At 40.4% G+C, this 23,525-nt stretch overlaps 1 protein-coding gene across 5 annotated transcripts in view; it reads left to right on the top strand.

The window, feature by feature from the left end:
- Nucleotides 1-23,525, top strand: part of GPBP1L1 (GC-rich promoter binding protein 1-like 1) — a 72,997-nt gene that overhangs the window by 45,130 nt on the left and 4,342 nt on the right. For all 5 annotated transcript variants that reach the window (XM_010847861.1, XM_010847860.1, XM_010847858.1 and 2 more), the window contains exons 6-10: nucleotides 12,174-12,246; nucleotides 13,349-13,542; nucleotides 21,955-22,095; nucleotides 22,541-22,699; nucleotides 22,867-22,991. In XM_010847861.1, coding sequence (XP_010846163.1) covers nucleotides 12,174-12,246; nucleotides 13,349-13,542; nucleotides 21,955-22,095; nucleotides 22,541-22,699; nucleotides 22,867-22,991 — 692 coding nt within the window. The remainder of the gene's footprint in view (nucleotides 1-12,173; nucleotides 12,247-13,348; nucleotides 13,543-21,954; nucleotides 22,096-22,540; nucleotides 22,700-22,866; nucleotides 22,992-23,525) is intronic.

Genomic DNA, 23,525 nt, shown 5'->3' with positions numbered 1-23,525 from the left:
GACCACAGTCAGCTGAGCACATGGAAAACAAGATTTCTTTTAGTAGTTTAAGTTTCTTTTGTGCTTTAGTTAAAAAAAAAAAGATAATGAGAAATGAGAATTGGTGTGGGGTAAGGTAGAAGTTACTTAGCGTACTTTTTAAACTGGTACTATACTACTGATTGGCATAGTTTGATAAGGTCTGTTATCAGTTCTGTGACTTTTCCAGTGAGAAATGAGTTGACAATAGAAAGAAATGTTTAAGGCAGTGTTATCTTCACCTGCTAAGTCACATCATACCTGAACAAGGTCAATAAGGGCAGGTTTATTTTGTGTTTACACTTTTATGGCATATTCCGGGAGTTGGTGATGGACAGGGAGGCCTGGCGTGCTGCAATTCATGGGGTCACAAAGAGTCGGACACGACTGAGCAACTGAACTAAAGTGTACATTAAAGTGTGGAGAAAGATGGTCAAGTACACTCATAACTTAGCTTTGTGAATATTGACATTTTGCCCAGTATGCTCCAGACCATTCTTTTATAAATGAGGTAAATTATAGGTACAGTTAAAACTTCCCTAACCATATTCTCCTCTTTCCCCTAAAGGTAATCACCGTTTTTATTTCAGTGTTTCCCATCATATATGTTTTTTTACTATTAGGTTGGTACAAAAATAATTGTGGTTTCAGACTGAATTTTAAATCATTATAACTAGGCTCAAACATATCTTTGTTAACTGAAATAGGAACCATTACAGTGAACACATTTTTGCCAATGAGAAGTAAGTTTGTTTATTCCTGTAGCATAAAAATCCACGCTTTGGGATTTGACAGACTCTTGGAAAGCATTTTCTGCCTTCTGCTAGTTGTGGAAAGAATTTTCCTTGCAAAAAGTTGTCAAGATGCTTGAAGAAGTGGTAGTCAGTTGGCAAGAGAGCAGGTGAATATGGTAGATGAGGTCAAATTTCATAGACCAGTTCATTCGGTTTTTGAAGCATCGGTTGTGCAGTATGTGGTCGGGCATTGTCATGCAGAATTGGGCCTTTTCTGTTGACCAGTGCTTGCTGCAGGTGTTGCAGTTTTCAGTGCATCTCAGTGATTTGTGGGGCATACTTTTCAGATGCAGCGGTTTCGCTGGGATTCAGAAAGCTGTTACGGATCCGACCAGCAGCAGACCACCAAACAGTGACCATGACCTTTTTTTCCTTTTTGGTGTAACTTTGGCTTTGGGAAGTGCTTTGGAGCTGCTGCTCAGGCCAACCACTGAGCTGGTTATAATGTAAAGTCCACTTTTTGTCGGACATCACAATCTGATCAAGAAATTATTTATCGTCCTTGTGTAGAATAAAAGAAGATGACACTTCAAAACAGTTTGTCTAATTTACAGGCAGTTCATGAGGCACACACTTGAGCTTTTTCACCTTTCCAGTTTGCTTCAGATGCCAAATGACTGTAGAATGGTCAACGTTGAGTTCTTTAGCAACTTCTTGTATAAGAGCAGCAGCTTCGATGACTGCTCTCAATTGGTCGTTGTCAGCTTCCACTACAGCTGGCCACTATACTCCTCATCTTCAAGGCTTTCATCTCCTTTACAAAACTTCCTCAACAACCATTGCACTATATGTTTGTTAGCAGTTCTGGGCCAAATGCATTGTTAATGTTGCAAGTTGTCTCCATTGCTTTACGACCCATTTTGAAATTGAATAAGAAAATCACTCACATTTGCTTTTTGTCTATATCATTTCACATTTCCGTGGTCTAAAATAAATATAAACAGCAAGTAATAACTCATTAGCAAAAAGCCATAAAGCAAGATATGCACATTAAAATGATGTATATAACATTACCACATTTATTTAATAATATATTCCATTATCAAAGAGCAAAATTCAGCAGTGCAAAATCACAGTTACTTTTGCACCAGCTCCATATATGAATGTATCCATAAACAATCTGTAATACAATTTTGCCTGATTCTGATTTTATATGAATACTATCACATCGTCTGCTGCTGCTAAGTCACTTCAGTCGTGTCCAACGTAGTTCTCTTTTATTTCCTTAAAATTGTTTGAGATTTGTCTATATTGATACATAGGGCTCTAGATCAGTGTTTCTCAACCCAGGAACAAATATACCTCCTTCAGAGCACATTTGACAATATCTAGAGAAATTTTGATTGTCACAACTGGAGATAGTCCTACTGACATCTAGTATGTAGAGATCAGAGATGTTGCTGAGTTTCCTACAATGCACAGGACAGCCCTATAACAAAGAATTAACCAATCCCAAATGTCAGTAGTGCCATGGTTGAGAAACTCTGCTGTGTATCTTTTTTACTGCTGTATAGGAAATACTCTGTTGTATGAATATACTAGGTTTGTTTATCCATTTTCCTGTTAACAGACATTAAGTTTGTTAAAAATATTGTTTTGGAGGATAAATCTAAAGAATGGAAACCATGGCATTGTACCTAGAGAAGAAAGGGTGAAAAATAAGATTTCTACAAAAATTAAAATAAAAAAATAAGATTTCTATTCAAAAGGAATTAGTGAATAATAAGTAATCAAGACCATCCCCATGGAAAAGAAATGCAAAAGCAAAATGGGTGTCTGAGGAGGCCTTACAAATAGCTGTGAAAAGAAGAGAAGTGAAAAGCAGAGGACAAAAGGAAAGACATAAGCATCTGAATTCAGAGTTCCAAAGAATAGCAAGGAGAGATAAGAAAGCCTTCCTCAGCAAACAGTGCAAATAGAGGAAAACAACAGAATGGGAAAGACTAGAGATCTCTTAAAATTAGAGATACCAAGGGAACATTTCATGCAAAGATGGGCTTGATAAAGGACAGAAATGGTAGGGACCTAACAGAAGCAGAAGATATTAAGAAGAGGTGGCAAGAATACACAGAAGAACTGTACAAAAAAGATCTTCACAACCCAGATAATCATGATGGTGTGATCACTGACCTAGAGCCAGGCATCCTGGAATGTGAAGTCAAGTGGGCCTTAGAAAGCATCACAACGAACAAAGCTAGTGGAGGTGATGGAATTCCAGTTGAGCTATTTCAAATCCTGAAAGATGATGCTGTGAAAGTGCTGCTCTCAATATGCCAGCAAATTTGGAAAACTCAGCAGTGGGCACAGAACTGGAAAAGGTCAGTTTTCATTCCAATCCCAAAGAAAGGCAAAGCCAAAGAATGCTCAAACTACCACACAGTTGCACTCATCTCACATGCTAGTAACTGCTACTACTGCTAAGTCACTTCATTCGTGTCTGACTCTGTGCGACCCCATAGACGGCAGCCCACCAGGCTCCACCGTCCCTGGGATTCTCCAGGCAAGAACACTGGAGTGGGTTGCCATTTCCTTCTCCAATGCATGAAAGTGAAAAGTGAAACTGAAGTCGCTCAGTCGTGTCCGACTCCTATCGACCCCATGGACTGCAGCCCACCAGGCTCCTCCATCCATGGGATTTTCCAGGCAAGAGTACTGGAGTGGGGTGCCATTGCCTTCTCCGACACGCTACTAAAGTAATGCTCAAAATTCTCCAATCCAGTCTTCAGCAATGCATGAACCGTGAACTTCCAGATGTTCAACCTGGTTTTAGAAAAGGCAGAGGAACCAGAGATCAAATTGCCAACATCTGCTGGATCATCGAAAAAGCAAGAGCATTCCAGAAAAACATCTATTTCTGCTTTATTGACTATGCCAAAGCCTTTGACTCTGTGGATCACAATAAACTGTGGAAGATTCTGAAAGAGATGGGAATACCAGACCACCTGACCTGCCTCAAAAATTTGTATGCAGGTCAGGAGGCAACAGTTAGAATTGGACATGGAACAACCGACTGGTTCCAAATAGGAAAAGGAGTACGTCAAGGCTGTATATTGTCACCCTGCTTATTTGACTTATACACAGAGTACATCATGAGAAACTCTGGGTTGGATGAAGCACAAGCTGGAATCAAGATTGCCGGGAGAAATATCAATAACCTCAGATATGCAGATCACACCACCCTTATGGCAGAAAGTGAAGAGGAACTCAAAAGCCTCTTGATGAAAGTGAAAGAGGAGAGTGAAAAAGTTGGCTTAAAGCTCAACATTCAGAAAACGAAGATCATGGCATCTGGTCCCATCACTATGGGAAATAGATGGGGAAACAGTGGAAACAGTGTCAGACTTTATTTTTTCAGGCTCCAAAATCACTGCAGATGGTGACTGCAGCCATGAAATTAAAAGACGCTTACTCCTTGGAAGGAAAGTTACGACCAACCTAGATAGCATATTTAAAAGCAGAGACATTCCTTTGCCAACAAAGGTCCGTCTGGTCAAGGCTATGTTTTTTCCTTGTGGTCATGTATGGATGTGAGAGTTGGACTGTGACGAAAGCTGAGCGCCGAAGAGTTGATGCTTTTGAACTGTGGTGTTGGAGAAGACTCTTGAGAGTCCCTTGGACTGCAAGGAGATCCAACCAGTCCATCCTAAAGGAGATCAGTCCTGGGTGTTCATTGGAAGGACTGATGCTGAAGTTGATAGTCCAGTACTTAGGCCACCTCATGTGAAGAGTTGACCCATTTGAAAAGACTCTGATGCTGGGAGAGATTGGGGACAGGAGGAGAAGGGGACGACAGAGGATGAGATGGCTGGGTGGCATCACCGACTCGATGGACATGAGTTTGAGTGAACTCCGGGAGATGGTGATGGACAGGGAGGTCTGGTGCGCTGCGATTCATGGGGTCGCAGAGAGTCAGACACGACTGAGCAACTGAACTGAACTGAAGTAATCATTTGAAAAGAAAATGCAGGAGGAGCAGAATTGAAGGGTAGAAGATAAAGAAGTCTTAGTACCAAAGAGATGGGTGAGGTAAATTAGAGGTATGCCTTTGGAAACAGAGGTGGTAGTTGAGATTTATGAATGGACAAAATCATCCAAGGAAAGTAATATATTCAGAGAGGAGGTGTGTGGAATAGCAGTAAGGGGGATTAAGAAGTGATTAGTTGAAAAAGAATGGGATATATCAAGAAAGAATAAAATTTCTTTTCTTTTTTTTAAATGGCCATGCTTTACAGCATGCAGGATCCTAGTTCCCAAAACAGGGATCTAATCTGCGCCCCCTGTAGTAGAAATGTCTCTTAACCGCTGGACTGCCAGAAAAGTCTGGCACATATATTTTTAAATGGTAGCTGTTAGTAAATGTGGTTGAGAGCTTTGTTCCTGGCAGTTTGATATTACCTTCCAAGGATAAGAGAATGAATTGATGATGCATGGTACACTGTTCCTTGAAGAAGGAGCCAGGTGTGAGGGTAGTCTTGTAGGATTTGGGCTTTAATGTGTGTGGAATCTGAGAGTAAGAAATTTGTGGAGAGAAGGGATTCTGAGAAGGTACAACAGTGTAGCCATGGCTTTGAGTCTTACCAAATTCTCCAGTAAGAGCAGAGCTCCCTTTAATTCCAGGAGCAGTATTAACATGTATATTCTCACTACTTATATTTAGCATTGTACTGGAGATCCTAACAAGTGCAGTAAGGCAAGAAAGAGAAAATGCATTATAAATTAACAGAAAGAAATAAGTTTCTATTCACAGGTGACATGGTTGCTTACATAAATTGTAAAGACTAACGAATTAACAAGGTTTTAGGCTACAGCGTTAGTTTTTTTTTAAGTCGTATTTTTATATACAGTTGAACCTTGGACAACATGCTGTTCAAGAGTTCAAGCTTGCATATCCATTTGTATGGAGATTTTTTCAGTAGTATATACTATAGTTGCAGTATATGATCTGCAATTGATTGAATCCACAGATAAGAACTCAACAGCTTATATGTATACAGAGGGTTTTTTACAAAATTCTAAAAAGCCTTTGAAAACTGCTTAGGAATAAATTTAACAGAAGATGTGAGAGACTTTAATATTGAACCACAGAATATTGCCAAGGGAAATTAAAGATCTAAATAAGAGATACATTTTGAATGGAAGGCTGTGAATTAGAAGATTCAACATGGTTAGGACATCAGTTCTATGGACTGTACAACCCCAGCAAGCATGCTTTCTTATATTGAAATAAAAAGACCTAGAATATCTAAAGCAATCTTGAAAAAGAAGAACAGTTGGAGGATTTATACTTCCTAACATGAAGACTTTGTATAACGCAACACTAATCAAAATGATATGACATTATTATGCATATAGATTGATAGTACGGCAGAATAGAGAACCCAGAAATAAACCTTCATTAATATGTTCCTTTGATTTTCAACAGAAGTACCAAAGCAAGCCAATCAGTGGAGAAAGAAATGTTTTTAACAAATTGCGCTGGAACTGTTCATCTATCTATATATAGGTATAGACGCTGCAAGTGTGTGTGTGCTTAGTCGTATCCGACTCTTTTGAGACCCCATGGACTGTAGCCTGCCAGGCTCCTCTGACCAGGGGATTCTCCAGGCAAGAATACTGGATTGGGTTGCCATGCCCTTCTCCAGGGGATCTTCCTTACCCAGGGATCCAACCCAGGTTTCCCACATTGTAGGTGGATTCATGACCATCTGAGCCACCAGGGAAATCCAAGAATACTGGAGTGGGTAGCCTATCCCTTCTCCAGGGGACCTTTCTGATGCAGGAATCAAACTGGGGTCTCCTGCATTGTAGGCAGATTCTTTACCAGTTGAGTGACTAGGGTAGCTTCTCTGATGGCTTCTCCATCTATACCTATACTTTCTCTTAGGTATAGATCGGGCTTCCCTGGTGACTCAGATGGTAAAGAATCTGCCTGTATGCAGGAGACCCGAGTTTGATCCCTGGGTAGGAAAGATCCCCTGGAGAAAGGGAATGGCAATCCATTCCAGTATTCTTGCCAGGAGAATTCCAGGAACAGAGGAGCCTGGCGAGCTATAGTCCATGGGGTCGCAAAGAGTTGGACATGACTGAGCAACTAACACATACACACACAGGTATGGGTATATATCTTCTCTGCTCCTATCACCTAGCATATAAAAAATGAATTTGAGATGGTTTATAGACCTATGGTAAAGCCTGAAGTGAAGACAACTTAGAATATCTTTCTCACATAGGGGATTTTTGAAAAAGATTTCTTTGACCTAGGAAGCAGTAATCATAAAGGAAAGCATTGATAAATTGGGCTTCATCAGAACTTAGGACTTCTGCTTGTCTCACAGACTCAGGAAAATATTTGCAGATCATAGATTTGAAAAGGGGCCTGTAGCCATAATGTGAGTAACTCCTACAAATCAGTATTTTAAAATTATAAATAAGATTTGAACAAATGTTTCACAAGGAAGATATAAGAATGGCCAATAGGCACATGAAAAAATGGTCAGTGTCATTAGTCATAAAGGAAGTGTGGAAATTTAAATTAAGGCCACTATGAGATATTGCTGAACAGACTGGCTAATATTTAAAGTCTGAAAACACTAACTTTGGTGACATTTTTGAGTACTTGGAGCTCTCATGTAGGTGTGTATAGTAGTACTACCATTTTGGGAAGAGGAAAATCTGGCAGTTTCTTATAAAATTAAACATAAATCTGGTGACCCAGTACTTGCACTTCTGTGTATTTACTAAAGAGGCATGGAAGTCTATGTACATTTACTGTAATTTTTTTCATAATAACACAAAACTGGAAACTTCTTTTTTTTTTTGGTGGCCATGCCATGTGGCCTGTAGAATCTTAATTCGCCAACCGGGGATTGAACCCAGGCCCTCGGCAGTGAAAGCATGGAGTCCTAACCACTGGACTCCCAGAGAATTCCCAGCAAACAATTTAAATGTAGAAACAGGAATAGAAAAATTGTGGTGTAGTCATGTAATGGACTACTTAATACTATGCCGTGCTCTTTGCAACCCCATGGACTGTAGCCTGCCAGGGTCCTGTGTCCATGGAATTTTTAGGCAAGAATACTGCAGTGGGTTGCCATTTCCTACTCAAAGGGATCTTCCCAATCTAGTCTCTTGTGTCTTCTGCACTGGCAGATGGATTCTTAATGGACTACTTATTCAGTAATAAAAAAAGAATGACTGGATGAAACATGACGAATCTCAGTGAAACTTTACACAATAGAGTACATACTGCATGATTCCATCTATATGACACTCTAGAAAGCCTTCCCAGGTGTGTCAGTAGTAAAAAGTCTGCCAGCCAAGCAGGAGACATGAAACTCTAAATGCATGATGTATAGGAATTCTTTGTATTACTTCTAAGTCTGAAATTACAGGATTGAAGAGCCAGAAACTACATGGACATCACCTACAGTTAAATAAAGTGAGGTATTGCAGCATAGGGGCAAATTACTGAAAGCTATAAAACTTGAATGATAATTAGGTATTAGCATTTATGCAGGAGAAACTGAAGGAAACAATAGGGCATCGAGCATCCCCAGATTTTCATAAGAGCCAGGAATTGTTCTGGAAAGCTTAGAGAACATTTGAGAACAGCAGCTAGAAATTAGGGGCGGTTTTCCATATCCCCAAAACTAGTAAATACAGAGGTATTCTGGGATAAGGTTTGAAGGGTCTAAGTGGATTGATTAGGAGAGAGAAATCTTTGAGTAATTTGACCAAGGAAAGTTAACATAAAGAACTTAACAAGATATGGTAATGAGTGATTGGCTAGCAAGAAGTAAAGAGAACTCTAAATAATATAAAGAATACAGAGTTCTGGGATTTCCCTAGTGGTCCAGTGGTCAGGAGTCTGCTTTGCAGTGCAGGAGATGCAAATTCGATCCCTGATTGAGGAACTAAGATCCCGCATGCTGTGGAGCAACTAAGCCTGTGTGCCACAACTAGACAGCCCACACTCTGCAACTAACGTCCATGCATGGCAGGTAACAAAAGATTCTGGCATGACACAGTGAAGATCCTGCATGCCAGAACTAAGACCTGATGCAGCCAAATAAATATATTTTTTAAATATATAGAATTCTAAGGTAGCGAATTAGCAGATACAAGGAGCTGCCACTGACCCTAGGGCTAAGACAGAGTGCCCAAGAGTGCTCTCTTGCCCCATCACCACTCCCAAGATTGAGATCAAGATCTTGTTGGAAGGGCTTAGCTGTGGTTCACTGAATGGCAGAGCAGTTGGTAAGGTGCTTCTTTGGGGAACATACTGGAAATATGCCCTTTAGAGTACCTCATAAAGCTGTTCATGGGAGATGTCAGTGCTGTAAAACCACTCAAGTCAGCACTCACTTGTACTTTAGAACCCAGCTTAGAGCAGGAGCAGGGTGCTGCAGGAGTCTGCTGAGTGAGCACACAGGAGCAAGAAGCAGAAGTCTGTCCTTGCTATCTACTGACGAAATTACCATGCCAGCAAATTAACAAAGGGAGTTTTTTAAAGTGCCCAGATAAATTTACATAGAACAAGCAGAAAGGATGACTGGAACCAAGAGGCAGTAAAATGATAACCAGCACAGAGTTCTATCCCTTTTAATCATAACTAGCCAGTGCTCCCTTCCAAAACAAAAGCCCCTCACTGAGAACAAAACTGTTGGAAATAGAATCCAGACTGAGCTGCAGAGACAGACAATAGAGACAAAGGGAAGAAGAGGTTTATATAAAATGCATGGGGAGGGGGGTGGTGAGCTAGGATATCAAAGAAAGTATGCCATAGTCCTTTTGAGCACTCCATGGAAACAACAGAAGAGAGAGCTATAAGAGTGATATAACAAAGCTATCTTGATCCACATTCACAAAAATTGATCACATAAAAATGGAACAACATGAAAGGATCAAGATAGTAAGGAACAGAATATCATTTCTATAGCCCATGCAAAGTACACCTGCAAGATGTGCACAATACAGATAGGAACCATAACCTGCTATTTTACAATTTGAATAAATGGTACAAGAAAAACATAACCAGAAAAATTCGCAGTGCTAGAACTTGGGAAAGAAACAATAAAAGTTCAGAAAAATGAAGACTAAACAAAGAGCACAAGACAATAAACAGTAGTGTTTTCCAAGAATTAAAGGAAACTTTAAATGAAACTGAAACAGATTGAGATTTAGAATTGAAAAAGAGATGCGGTAATTTGACCAAAAAAAATCCAAAAACTCACCCTTCAAAAGAATAACAATGAAAAATGTAAGTGCTAAAAAGTGTAATTCAAGAATAATTTTATGAAATATAGTAAGACTTGAAACTACAAATTGAAAGGACAGCCAGACCAGTCATCCTTTGTATATCAAGACACAAAGAACAAGTGACTTAGAACAAAGAAAAAATCAGATATACTTTGACAACAAAGCTTTATAACCCAAGCCAGTGAATTAACTGGATACTCAAGCAAAGAAAATGTGAGCCAAGCATTTTATACTGTGTCACACTTATCTTCATTTATAAAGGTCACAAACATTGTGTAAGATCATTTTTATTAATCATATTGTTGATATTTTGTATCCTTGAAAATCAGAGGTATAAGAAAGGAAATACAGATAGAAATAGAAGATGTTTAGTAAAAAGCCCAAGGCCCTCAATTTGAATTGGAAATATCACTAAGCCATGAGGTATTTCATCTTTCAAAATGTGTGTATATGCACATGTTTGTGCATTTCCAGGCTCTGTCCACTAAAAAGTACTGAACACAATGACCAGTACCATAATAATGTCCCTAGTGCCCAGATCGTGGTCTTGAAATGCCATTTCTGGACAGGATATTTATAAGATAAGCTTAGAATGTTTTGTTATACTACATAGTAAAGAAATAAAGATGGCTAGGCTTGTATCAAAAGGATTCAGAAGCCAAATTGAAGAGGTTCCCCACTGGCCAAACTTGGGATGTTTCATGCATCAATTAAGGGTAATAATTTCAAGTGTTTGATTTCCATTGTTGTTTAGTCACTAAGTCATATCCAGCTCTTTTTGCAGCCCCATGTACTGTATGCAGCCTGCCAGACTTCCCTGTCCGTGGGATTTCCCAGGCAAGGATACTGGAGTGGATTGCCATTTCCTTCTCCAGGGGATCTTCTAGACCCAGCAATCAAACCCACATCTCCTGCATTGGCAGACAGATTCTTTACCACTGAGCCACCAGGGAAGCCCTTAAATAAAATTAAATATGATCAAAGCTGTGAGTTCACAATGATACCCCACCCTAGAAACAAGCATGTATTCTATCTTTTCCATATGAATTCTACCACTGAATAGTGGAAGAATATATACTAGCTTATAAAGAAAGGATGATAAAATTAGATCATTGTATTGCACCACAGAAACAGAAGCACAGCCAGACATTAGGTATCTCCTAAGGAGAAAACAAAACCAGCAAGTAGTTGCCAAAATAAAAATGGGCAAGGGGATCCTATAGCCCCATTCCTAAAGAATAAGATTCAACCTCCCTTAAAACTGCTCCACAATCTGGCACTTTCCTATTTTGCCAGACATCTCTTTCCCCAAAGAAAGGTCCTCTCATTCCCTAGCACTGATGTTGAACTGTGTGCAGATCTCTGAGTATTTGATTCTTTTTCATGTTTTTCCTGTCTTGGTGTTCATTGAGCATTCTGTTTTGGAATCACCCATTTTCCAGCCTAGGAGTTCATCATTAAGGACTCCTCTAATGAAACTTGTTCTGATAGAACTTCTCTTTCTAGTAGAATTGACTATTCCTTCCTTAGTACTCCTTCCCTAATGTGAACGTTTATCATAGCACCTGTAACCTTTTATTGTGCTTTCGGCTGCAAGTTTATCTTTTTAGGAAAACCGTGTCCCTTGTGGGGATAAGGATTCTTCTTAATGGCCTTTGTAAATTCCCAGCACAGTCCTAGCACATGAGGTGCCTCTGCCCTAAAGCAGTCTTATTAAAAATGCTGTGGATATTACACACTTCACTGACCAGATTGTGCTCTTTAAATATGAAAAAAGTGATATACTTTCTTGTTCATTCAGCTTTCTCCTTAGTTGGCATATATATATCCTATAGGAAGATGAGAATTTGCACAGTGTTTTTGTTTTGTTTTTTTAATTTTTTACTCCTCTTATATTAAAGGAAATGAAAGCCACAAGAGCCTGAGATTAATGTAAGACCTATTGATTGGCATTTCAAAATATCTGTTTGTTAATTCTGAATATAGAGTTAAATAAGTGCTGCTGATAGTTATTTGATAGGTTCCATGATGAAGGCTACTTTGCAAAAAGTGCTGAAATGATTAGCTTTCTATATCAATCATTAATATACCCTTTTTTCCTAGCCTTCTTTGAATCCAGAAGCTGGCAAACAGAATCAGCCATGCAGACCTATTGGGACCCCTTCTGGAGTGTGGGGTAGGTAGATTTGCCATTTTAAAGGCAAAACTTTAAATTTATCTTATTAGCAGGGAGAGGAGAAAAATTTATCTCTTTTTTTGTTTGTTTCTTTATCTCTGGTTTCTCATCTCATCCATTTGCACATGGTAACTAACACCTATTAACTGTTACTCTGCCCCCACCCCACCCCCGCCCCAAAAATACCATTGGGATGTAAAGGTAGTGGAGTCAGAATAAAGACAATTGAGAGCTTGTAGAACCCTGAATTTGAAAGCAGATTTTAAGCAAATAGATTCTAAAGTATTCTTTGATAGGCTAAATAATACCACATCCTATAGAACATTTTGTTCAGCCAGGTTCTGTTTGCTGACTGTGGTGGTGGTATCCTTGTTTTTGGCAATTATAAATGATGATTGTTGTGTAGGTAGGGGAAAACCTATAAATACACACATTTATATGTATATGTTGGGAATAACTAGCTTTATAAAAAGTTATTAGACAAATCAGTGTATTTCAAACCAAACCTGATTCTGTAGCATTGGGATGTTTGGCATTTACAAATTGTACTCTCCTAGTTCCTGTGTTATTCAGTAGCCAGGCATCTTACTAGGACAGCTTTAGTGTATCTAAATACTGGGTTTGGATTCTGAGTTGCGGGATTAAGGGCAGTTGCTATACCACTTCCCTTTTGTTAATGAATAGCTTTGCTCCAGTTCGCCTCATCAGAAGGTCCCATAGCAGACTCCTTTTTCCAGTTTTCTCTACTCTCTCTATTCTCATGCTGACAGGAGTTGCTACCCTTGGATATATTCTTGTTTGGTATATGCCTGAGTGATCACACTGCACATGAGGCATGTTATACGCCTGAAAGATTGCTGGTATCTTCGGGCTTTTTGGTTGAGTATGAATTTAGAATCAAGTGTTTGACATACTGCCTTTGTTCTTATGGTTCCTGAGTAGTGTCACTCTTGAGAATATCTATGAAGTGCACACCAGGAAATGTTTGTCACTTAGTCACAACTCTTAGCTCTTCGTTGAAAGTGAGGCCTTCATTTGAACTATGCTGTGTGTTAACCAAAAGGTTTGACATTCTTTTGCTCTCCACTGTTGTGTTTCACAGAAAACCCACCTAGTGCCAAGCAACCCTCCAAAATGCTAGTCATCAAAAAAGTTTCCAAAGAAGATCCTGCTGCTGCCTTCTCTGCTGCATTCACCTCACCAGGATCTCACCATGCAAATGGAAACAAATCGTCAACCATGGTTCCAAGTGTCTATAAGAACCTGGTTCCTAAGCCTGTACCACCTCCATCCAAGGTATGATTTGGAATCAGTTTCAGAACCTTATACAGCAAAGGTGGGATGAATAAATAAGAACTTAGTAAATTTGTTTTTTCCTGTTGAGTCCCTCACCAGATATTCATTTGGTACCACTAACTTATATGTATAGTATTTTACTCTTGTCTCCAAACTCTCTACTGCTGTCAACTACATGTTTAGTAGGCCTCTCATACTCTAGCTTCATCTTATAAACCTGCTTCTCTTGATGTGCTGTTTTCATTAATAATATCAACATTTATCTATCAGTGAGCTGAATACCATGGCTGCTGCTTCATTCCTCCTCCTCCTCACTCATTCCCCTGTGCCAAGCAGTTACAAAGTCTGTGTCAATTTTTTCCTCCATGATATCCTATGTCTTTGTCATCTCACATTTATTATTTCAGTGTACCTTCTATTGCCTCATCTCTCTGTATTTATCTTCCACTGAACTGTCAGAATGGTTATCCTAAAGCAGTTTGAATATATCCCATCCTTTCCCATTAAGTCCCTTTAGTGATCCCATACCATCAGTATAGCAGCGGTTGGATAACTTAGGGATCCCCTGGTGGCAGATGTAAAAGAATCTGCCTGCTATGCAGGAGACCCAGGTTTGATGCCTTGGTCGGGAAGATACCCTGGAGAACAGAATAGCAACCCACTCTAGTATTTTTGGCTGGGGAATTCCATGGACAGAGAAGCCTGGCAGGCTAAAATTTATCTGTAAAGGGCCAGATAATTCATACTTTAGGCTTTGTTGGTCACACAATGACATATGACCTTTTGGTAACATTCTCTTTTTCTTTTTTTCCCCAACCCTTTAAAAATGAAAAAAAAAAAAAAAAATTAGCTTATGGGTCATATAAAAATAGGCCTCAAGCCAGTTGTGGCCCATGGGTCATAGCTAAGCAACCACTGATGTTATAATACAATGTCTAGACTCCTTAGCATTGGCATGTATAATTCTATATAGTCTAAGCCCAAGCTATCTTTTATATGTTACTGCCCTTTCTTTCTCTTACCTAGGAGATTTTCCTTCCTGTTTATGTCATCCTCTCTGTGAATCCTTTTCTATCACATACGTCTGCTGCTGCTAAGTCGCTTCAGTCGTGTCCGACTCTGTGTGACCCCATAGATGGCAGCCCACTAGGCTCCTCTGTCCCTGGGATTCTCCAGGCAAGAATACTGGAGTGGGTTACCATTTCCTTCTCCAGTGCATGAAAGTGAAAAGTGAAAGTGAAATCGCTCAGTTGTGCCCGACTCTTAGCGACCCCGTGGACTGCAGCCTACCAGGCTCCTCCGTCCATGGGATTTTCCAGGCAAGAGTACTGGAGTGGGTTGCCATACATTCGTCTAAAGATCTAATTAAGCCTTGTAGCTGATTGAATAGCATTCTGTCTCTAATCTTGACATTTATTGTATCTGTTTCTTCACTGGGTGTAATCTCCTTAAGGGTTTCAGGTCTTTTTCATGTTTGTATCCCTAGCATTCTCACAAAGGCACACAATAATTGCTTGAATAAATTGTAGCCACTGCAAGGAAACAGAGTTTACTGTGTTATTGAAAATACTAGTGAGCATTAATTCACTTTTCTCTAGGCACCAACACTTGTTTAGGCTTGGTGGCTGAGTGGCAAAGAATCTGTCTTGCCAGTGCAGGAGACGTGGGTTCAATCCCTGGGTCCGGAAGATCTCCTGGAGGAGGAAATGGCAATCCCCTCCAGTATTCTTGCCTGGAAAATTACATGGACAGAGGAGCCTGGTGGGATACAGTCCATGGGGCGTCACAAAGTCGGACACGACTGAAACTCAAAACACAGGTTTTAAGACCAACACAGAGAAGTACATCATTGGTCCTGAGCCCCCATGAGCTGAAAGTTTAATTGGGATGACAAGATACAAGAGTATAAGGTCATATGATTGTATATGAAATAAAATAACAAATCCTAGAAACAAATCTTAAACAGATTTGGAACAACTAAATTAAAACACTCTTTACATTATTCAGAGGAGCACGATCAGCTTAGACTACAACCATGAAGGGAAATTTTACTGAAAAAATGTAATTTGAATGGATTTTTAGAGGATAGTCAAGATTTAGGTAGTCAGGAAAAAGTCTGGAAAGTACTACAGATTAGAAGAGGTGGTTAAGTAAAATGTTTTGAAAATAGGAAACAGTGGGCACATTTGAGGGATAATGAATGAACCATTCTAACTGCCTGGTAGTACTGGAAAAATATCAGAACTGATGGTCATTATCCTAGTGATAATGAAACTTGTCAGGGTAGAGAAGATCACCAAGGGAAAGAGGATAGAAGAAGAGTAAAGAATAGGAAAATAAGACTTGGGAAAATGCTTATTATTTGATAAATATTAGGAAAATAACAACGTAGTTAATAGGATTAAGAAATTGTACTCAGACATAGAAAAAATGGTATGCTTTCACAAATCTGCGAGGGTGAGTTTAAGATAGCAGCCAGGGTTGTCAGCATTTGTCAGTTGCTGCTGACAAGGGCAATAACGGAAAAGAGGGGGTTTGCACCTGAGCAGTTAGAAAGTTTTTGGTGACTTTGAGTTAAGGTTTTAGGACAGTAGTGTAGGGCTGAAAAACAAGATTTCAGAGGATTCTATAGTTATGTGGGTGGAAATGAAGGTAGTGGCATGTTTGAAACTTGACAGTAAAAGGAAACAATATAGGTGCTAGAACAGTTAAGTGAAAGGATGAAGAAAATCTGTAGGAAGAAGCCTGTGGGGACAACTTTAAATTTACTTGAAAGGTCATTAAAGGAACATGACCCAAGAAGAATACACTGATTGACAAGTGTTGTTATTTTTAAAAGGGGTGTAGAATATTAATCAGAGAAGGCAATGGCACCCCACTCCAGTACTCTTGCCTGGAAAATCCCGTGGACAGAAGAGCCTGGTAGGCTGTAGTCCATGGGATCGCTAAGAGTCAGACACAACTGAGCGACTTCACTTTCACTTTTCACTTTCATGCTTTGGAGAAGGAAATGGCAATCCACTCCAGTGTTCTTGCCTGGAGAATCCCAGGGACGGGGGAGCCTGGTGAGCTGCCGTCTATGGGGCCGCACAGTGTCAGACACGACTGAAGCGACTTAGCAGCAGCAGCAGCAGAATATTAATTTCTTTTGATACAGAAGGGAAAGAATGTGAATTCAGTCAAGAGAGCAACTCCTATAAAGAAAGAACCCAGCATGGAAATTTAACAGCAGGATTTTCGAGTAGGCAGATAACACTTAAGTCCTTCTTTATAATACAAGTTTGAACAAGTTTCTAATGTTCTGAACCTCAACTGCATCATATAAAATGAAGGTAGTACTGCCTGTCTTTTAAGGGTTTCTGAGAGTTTAAAAAGTTTTCATAAGTGTTTCTTCATTGGGAATATCTGCAAACATTATGTTAAACTGTAGAAGAAGAATAAGAAAATAAGTGAGACAAAGTCATAGCCTCAGGGGTCTCACATCTTCTGTGGGTGAAGACGTGACAAGGAGAAAAGTCATAACACAGAGCTTAAGATCAGTTTAGCCCTGTTGTGGAGAATTGAGTTCAGAAAAGATGAAGATAGGAAAACCAATGTAAAGTCTGCTGTTAACTGCCTTTGCAAAAGGCAGTAAAGCCAGAACAGGGATGTGATGCAAGTAACAGAGAAGAGGGGTGGTGATGGCACACAGTGGGGAGCAAATAAGAGGAAGAAAACAGGACACTGAGCATTCTTCCCCCGGAAACTGGGATAACTGTGGAACCATTTCACTGAAGTTAGAGAAGAAAGAATGCAGAGTTTTCAGGGAGAAGTTGATGTGAGTGGTTCTGGGACTCTTGAATGTAGGCTACTACGGGGAGAGGAGATGACTAATAGGCAGATGTGGATGTATCCATTCATTCATTTTCTCTCTGTTTAACAGTTATTAAACATTAAGGATCTGTGTATTTAAAAGCTATATGTCACTAGAGGCACAAAAACAATCTCAAAGGGTTTATTTTGAGATATAGTGAAGAGACAGATATGAAAAATAATTGTACTGCCTTCTTGGAGAGGGTCCTCATGAGTCTTTACAGATGAGGTCATATTTGAATTGGGTTTTGAAGTGACAAAGAAAGGAAGTACTACCATTTGTTGACATCTTCCTATGTTCCAGGACATTCACTAGGCCTTTTGCATAAAATATTACTTTAATCCTAGGATGTACAAAATTATGTAATGTGAGGTTGAATACAGAGTTCCAGAGAACAGCAAGGAAAGATAAGAAAGCCTTCCTCGGCGATCAATGCAAAGAAATAGAGGAAAACAATAGAATAGGAAAGAGTAGGGATCTCTTTAGAGATACCAAGGGAACATTTCATGCAAAGATGGGCATGATAAAGGCCATAAATGGTATGGACCTAACAGAAGCAGAAGATATTAAGAAGAGGTGGCAAGAATACACAGAAGAACTATACAAAAAAGATCTTCATGACCCAGATAACCACAATGGTGTGATCACTCACCTAGAGCCAGACATCCTGGAATGCTAAGTCAAGTGGGCCTTAGGAAGCATCACAACGAACAAAGCTAGTGGAGGTGATGGAATTCCAGTTGAGCTATTTCAAATCCTAAAAAAAATTATGGAGTCAGGATTCTTCAACTAGATTTGTCTGACTTCAGCTAGGGCTGTTTACACTGCCCCAGAATACTTTCCTTCTTGATAAAGGATAAAAAAGAGGAAGATGAGAATTCTGGTTTTGGAGTCAGACTTCATGCCATTCTAAGTACTTGGAATATAGTATTGGCAGCTTTGACTGTGTGGATCACAAAAAACTGTGGAAAATTCTGAAAGAGATGGGAATACCAGACCACCTGATCTGCCTCAAAAATTTGTGTGCAGGTCAGGAGGCAACAGTTAGAATTGGACATGGAACAACAGACTGGTTCCAAATAGGAAAAGGAGTACGTCAAGGTTGTATACTGTCATCCTGCTTATTTAACTTTTATGCAGAGTACATCATGAGAAACACTGGGCTGGAAGAAGCACAAGCTGGAATCAAGATTGCCGGGAGAAATATCAATAACCTCAGATATGCAGATGACACCACCCTTATGGCAGAAAGTGAAGAGGAACTCAAAAGCCTCTTGTTGAAAGTGAAAGTGGAGAGTGAAAAAGTTGGCTTAAAGCTCAACATTCAGAAAACGAAGATCATGGCATCCAGTCCCATCACTTCATGGGAAATAGATGGAGAAACAGTGGAAACAGTGTCAGACTTTATTTTTCTGGGCTCCAAAATCACTGCAGATGGCGACTGCAGCCATGAAAATTAAAAGACGCTTACTCCTTGGAAGGAAAGTTATGACCAACCTAGATAGCATATTGAAAAGCAGAGACATTACTTTGGCAACAAAGATCCGTCTAGTCAAGGCTTTGGTTTTTCCAGTGGTCATGTATGGATGTGAGAGTTGGACTGTGAAGAAAGCTGAGCACCGAAGAATTGATGCTTTTGAACTGTGGTGTTGGAGAAGACTCCTGAGGGTCCCTTGGACTGCAAGGAGATCCAACCAGTCCATTCTGAAGGAGATCAGCCCTGGGATTTCTTTGGAAGGAATGATGCTAAAGCTGAAACTCCAGTACTTTGGCCACCTCAGGCGAAGAGTTGATTCATTGGAAAAGACCCTGATGCTGGGAGGGATTGGGGGCAGGAGGAGAAGGGGACGACAGAGGATGAGATGGCTGGATGGCATCACAGATTCGATGGACATGAGTCTGAGTGAACTCCGGGAGTTGGTGATGGACAGGGAGGCCTGGCGTGCTGCGATTCATGGGGTCGCAAAGAGTCGGACAGGACTGAGCAACTGAACTGAACTGGACTGACTGAAGTAGTCAACAAACTGTAGTTTTATAACAGTAGGAGTTTGTTAGGGAGCAAGTAGGTGAGGCATTGAAGGCAGAGGAACTGTGTTACCCAAAAAAGGGAGAGGGGCAAAACATGCCGTGTTTGGAAAAAGATAAGTGGTTAAGTATGGATGGCAGGTAGTTAGGAAGTGGTGGGACTTGAAGACTAAAGCCAAGTGATGGAGGTCTTTATAAAAACTCAGGTGAGAGTTTAGGGGTCATATTATCAGCTACATGATTTTAACAACTTAAATGATTAGACAGTTAACAAATAACTAGTTTTTCTAAGTAAGTTCACCTGGGAACAGATTCCAGTTGGCGAGTACTGAGTATGCCTACACCCACTGAAAAGACTGAAAGGAGTTATGAGGTGAGAAGAGAATGAAGGATCAGGAAATTGAGAAAGGAAATACTGGAGTGGGTAGCCAGTTCCTTCTCCAGGGGATCTTCCCGACCCAGGGATCAAACCCGGGTCTCCTGCACTGCGGGGAAACTCTTTACCATCTGAGCCACCAGGGAAGCCCAAAAAAGGGAAAAGAGTTCAGAAAAGATGGGTAAAGTGCAATCTCTTATTTTCTACAAAAACAGACTTTTTAAAGCTGGCTTTTGAATGTAATATGAAGACAAAATTTTTGCTTACTCATTGAAAGAGTTGTTTTATTAAAATGGGGATAGAAGTGTGTGTTACAGGGAATTAAATAGTAATAATGAGCAAGTGAAAGCAGGTACTGACCTGTGCAAAAAAGTTTGGCAATGAAAGGATGGTAGTAAAAAGGAAAATAGATCTTTTTTTCCCCCTAGCTTCAACTTAATAGAAAGGAAGTTAAAGATACAAAGGAGAAATAATTGATAAATTCACAAAGGAATGAGAACAAACATGTAGAATGATAGAAAGGGAGGGTGGAGCCATTAAGGGAACTTAAGATGCAAAGAAGGGGGTTGGGGAGAGTTTGGGTATAGTGACTTCTGACTTCCATCTAGTAGGAAAAGGCGTGATCGTTTGAGGTGGAGAGTTGAGACTGGTTTGGAGGGAAGGAGAGGATACTTTAAAAAGAAAATGGTTGATATGTGGTTCATTTTAATGGTTTTTTTCCCCTTCCTTTATTTTACTGATTGATTAAAGGGTGGATAATGTACAGTATTAACAGAGACAAGGTATCTGGTGACCCTGTACACCTCTGGGAAACTGTGTCTTTGATATTTGGCCAGAATAAGCGGCCATCTTTAGATTTTCTTCAGTGAAAGAAAAAAAATTAATCTCCATTCTAGTTGGGTCATTGCTTCTTTCTTTTATTGGCTTGCATGTTGTTTTTGGAGGCACTGTGGAAAACAGTATTACATACCAGTTGAGTAACCTTGGACAAATTATGTAACTTCCTTAATGTCAGTACAGGCTTCCCTGGTGGTTCCAGGGAATCCGTCCTCATTGTAGGAGACCCAGGTTCAATCCCTGGGTCAGGAAGATACCTGGATAAGGGAATGGCAACCCACTCCCGTATTCTTGCCTGGAGAATCCCATGGACAGAGAAGTCTGGTGGGATACAGTCCACGGGGTCTCAAAGAGTCGGACATGACTGAGCAACTGACATAAATGTCAGTATAATTCTTGGTAAAAATTCAACATCATAATTATATCTGATTGGGTTAAGGATTAAATAAACTACAAGAAGTATCTGGTATATGGTAGATAACTCTGTTACGTTTCCTAAAGCCTACAGTATCTTCTTTAATAAGAAGAATGAAGCTGTTTTCACTCAGACCCTTCTTTTGTCCTAGAGGTCTTTTGTTTCTAATTGTTTCATTTTGGAAAAACAGGTTTTTTTACTTTCTTCAGCCTCACTTCAGTGATGTGCCTCAGATGGGCTGTTTGACTTGGGAAAATGAGTATTCTAGCTACACTATGTTGCCATTTGAGTTGGGGCCAGGGCCAGAGGGACAGAATGGGCCCAGACCCCATAAGACGGAGCAAGGGAAGAGCTTCTGGACTAAACCAGGATCATCCAGCCATTTATATTTCCCACTCTGTCCTGTAACTAGCCTCCTGCCATCAGAGTTCCTAGAAAACAACATTTTTTCTGATGTACTTTGTGAGGGTTGAGGTTTGTCAGGGTTACATCAAAGGTTAACATACAACACACCATTAAAAAAAAAAAATTGGGGTGTCAAATGAGTTTAGAAAATACTGTAGATTATATCTGCCTCTCAGTTCACATATATGAAAGTGCTTTGTGAAATAGCACAGTAAAAGAAACCTGTTGTGGGACTACATTCAGCCTAGCATCTCTCAGGCTTATTGGACGAGAGCTCTCTATACCTATTAATATCCCATGGCTTTTCTGATTCCTGTCTACCTTTTCCCTTCAAGGTTGTGTACCTCCCAAATGTGTTGAGACAGGTGAGCTTTCATATTCCTACACAACATTCCACGTAATATTCCCATGTAACTTTTCACTCTTTGCTTTGTGATCTTACAAGCTGAGCTGCTTCTGTCTGTGTGCTGTTCTGACTGATTGTTCTTTCTTCCTGTGTAGGCCAGTGCGTGGAAAGCTAACAGAATGGAACACAAATCAGGACCCCTTTCCTCTAGCCGAGAGTCTGCTTTTACCAGTCCAATCTCTGTTACCAAACCAGTAGTACTGGCTGGTGGTGTAGTTTTAAGTTCTCCCAAAGAGGTGAGTGAGGATAAAGGAAAACAGCTTTTTTTTCTGAAGTTGGCATTCCCCATTTACTTAAACTGAGACAAGTGGTGTGGTATGTATAGCTCTAACTTTATTTCCTTTGTAGCTATTCTTAGCTCAGAGTCATTTCTTTACTGGTGATTCCCATTAGCATCCAAAGATAGATGGTAGCTGGGTGGGGTCTTTGGCCTGTGGTAGACTGGCATTATGCTTGCCTCTGGAGAAAGATCAGAGAGGTGCTATTTAAACCATCTGGTTTTAACTGTAAAAACTGCAGAACTGAACTCTGTTTAAATGAAAACGATAGTTTATTTTTGGTAAAAGACCGTAATAAACAGACTGCCAGATTCAGGAAAGCAGTATCATGAAGAAGTGGCCTAGAGAATCCCAGTACTTACGTTCACTGCCAGGAGCAACCTATTTTGTGGTGTTTGCCCAGAGTCCCGCCAGCACCACTCCTCCGATTGAGATCAGCTCCTCTCGTCTCACCAAGTTGACCCGCCGAACTACTGACAGGAAGAGTGAGTTTCTGAAGACTCTGAAGGATGACCGGAATGGAGACTTCTCAGAGAGCAGAGAGTGTGAGAAGTTGGAAGATGTAAGACTGTGGGTTCTTCTGGGGCAACATAAGTGTTTTTCTGCATTATAAGTGGGGAAAACCTGTGGGCCAAGGTAGAAAGCATCTCCTTAATCTCTTAGATGGCTTACCTTGCCCCAATAGATTATTAAACTAAATGTGCCCTTCCTTCCCTTCCTGTCCCCCAGTCAGAGGACAACAGCACACCTGAACCAAAGGAAAGCGGGGAGGAAGGCTGCCACCAGAACGGCCTTGCGCTCCCTGTGGAGGAGGACGGGGAGGGCCTCTCGCACTCTCTGGAAGCGGAGCACAGGTAGGTGAGGATCAGAGATACAAGGCTACATATGACCTACAAGGAGTCTGAACATGCTTAAGACACCTCCACCTCCAGTATAGAGAGAAGTGCCCGCAGCAGCACAGCTTGTTCTGTGTGTGCCACAGGCTGGCCTGTTGCCCACTGGGTGTATTCCTTTACAGATTCACCCAGCTTTCCACATGCTTCTTTCCAGGGCTTTCTTGTAGTTCAGTTTCAGCCTCAATTTATGGCTTAGGTTAGAAAGGTGGAGTGGGTGAGACCTGTTTCCTAGAGCTGTTATGGTGGCCCCTTTGGCTTCTCTGGGGATTTATGAGGCCCCAAGGTCAGTTTTCATTCCAATCCCAAAGAAAGGCAATGCCAAAGAATGCTCAAACTACCGCACAATTGCACTCATCTCACATGCTAGTAAAGTAATGCTCAAAATTCTCCAAGCCAGGCTTCAGCAATACATGAACCGTGAACTTCCTGATGTTCAAGCTGGTTTTAGAAAAGGCAGAGGAACCAGAGATCAAATTGCCAACATCCGCTGGA

This window comes from Bison bison, unplaced genomic scaffold (genome assembly GCF_000754665.1).
Source record: "Bison bison bison isolate TAMUID 2011002044 unplaced genomic scaffold, Bison_UMD1.0 scf7180017864256, whole genome shotgun sequence".
NCBI lineage: Eukaryota > Metazoa > Chordata > Mammalia > Artiodactyla > Bovidae > Bison > Bison bison.
This window is presented reverse-complemented; position numbering and strand designations above follow the sequence as displayed.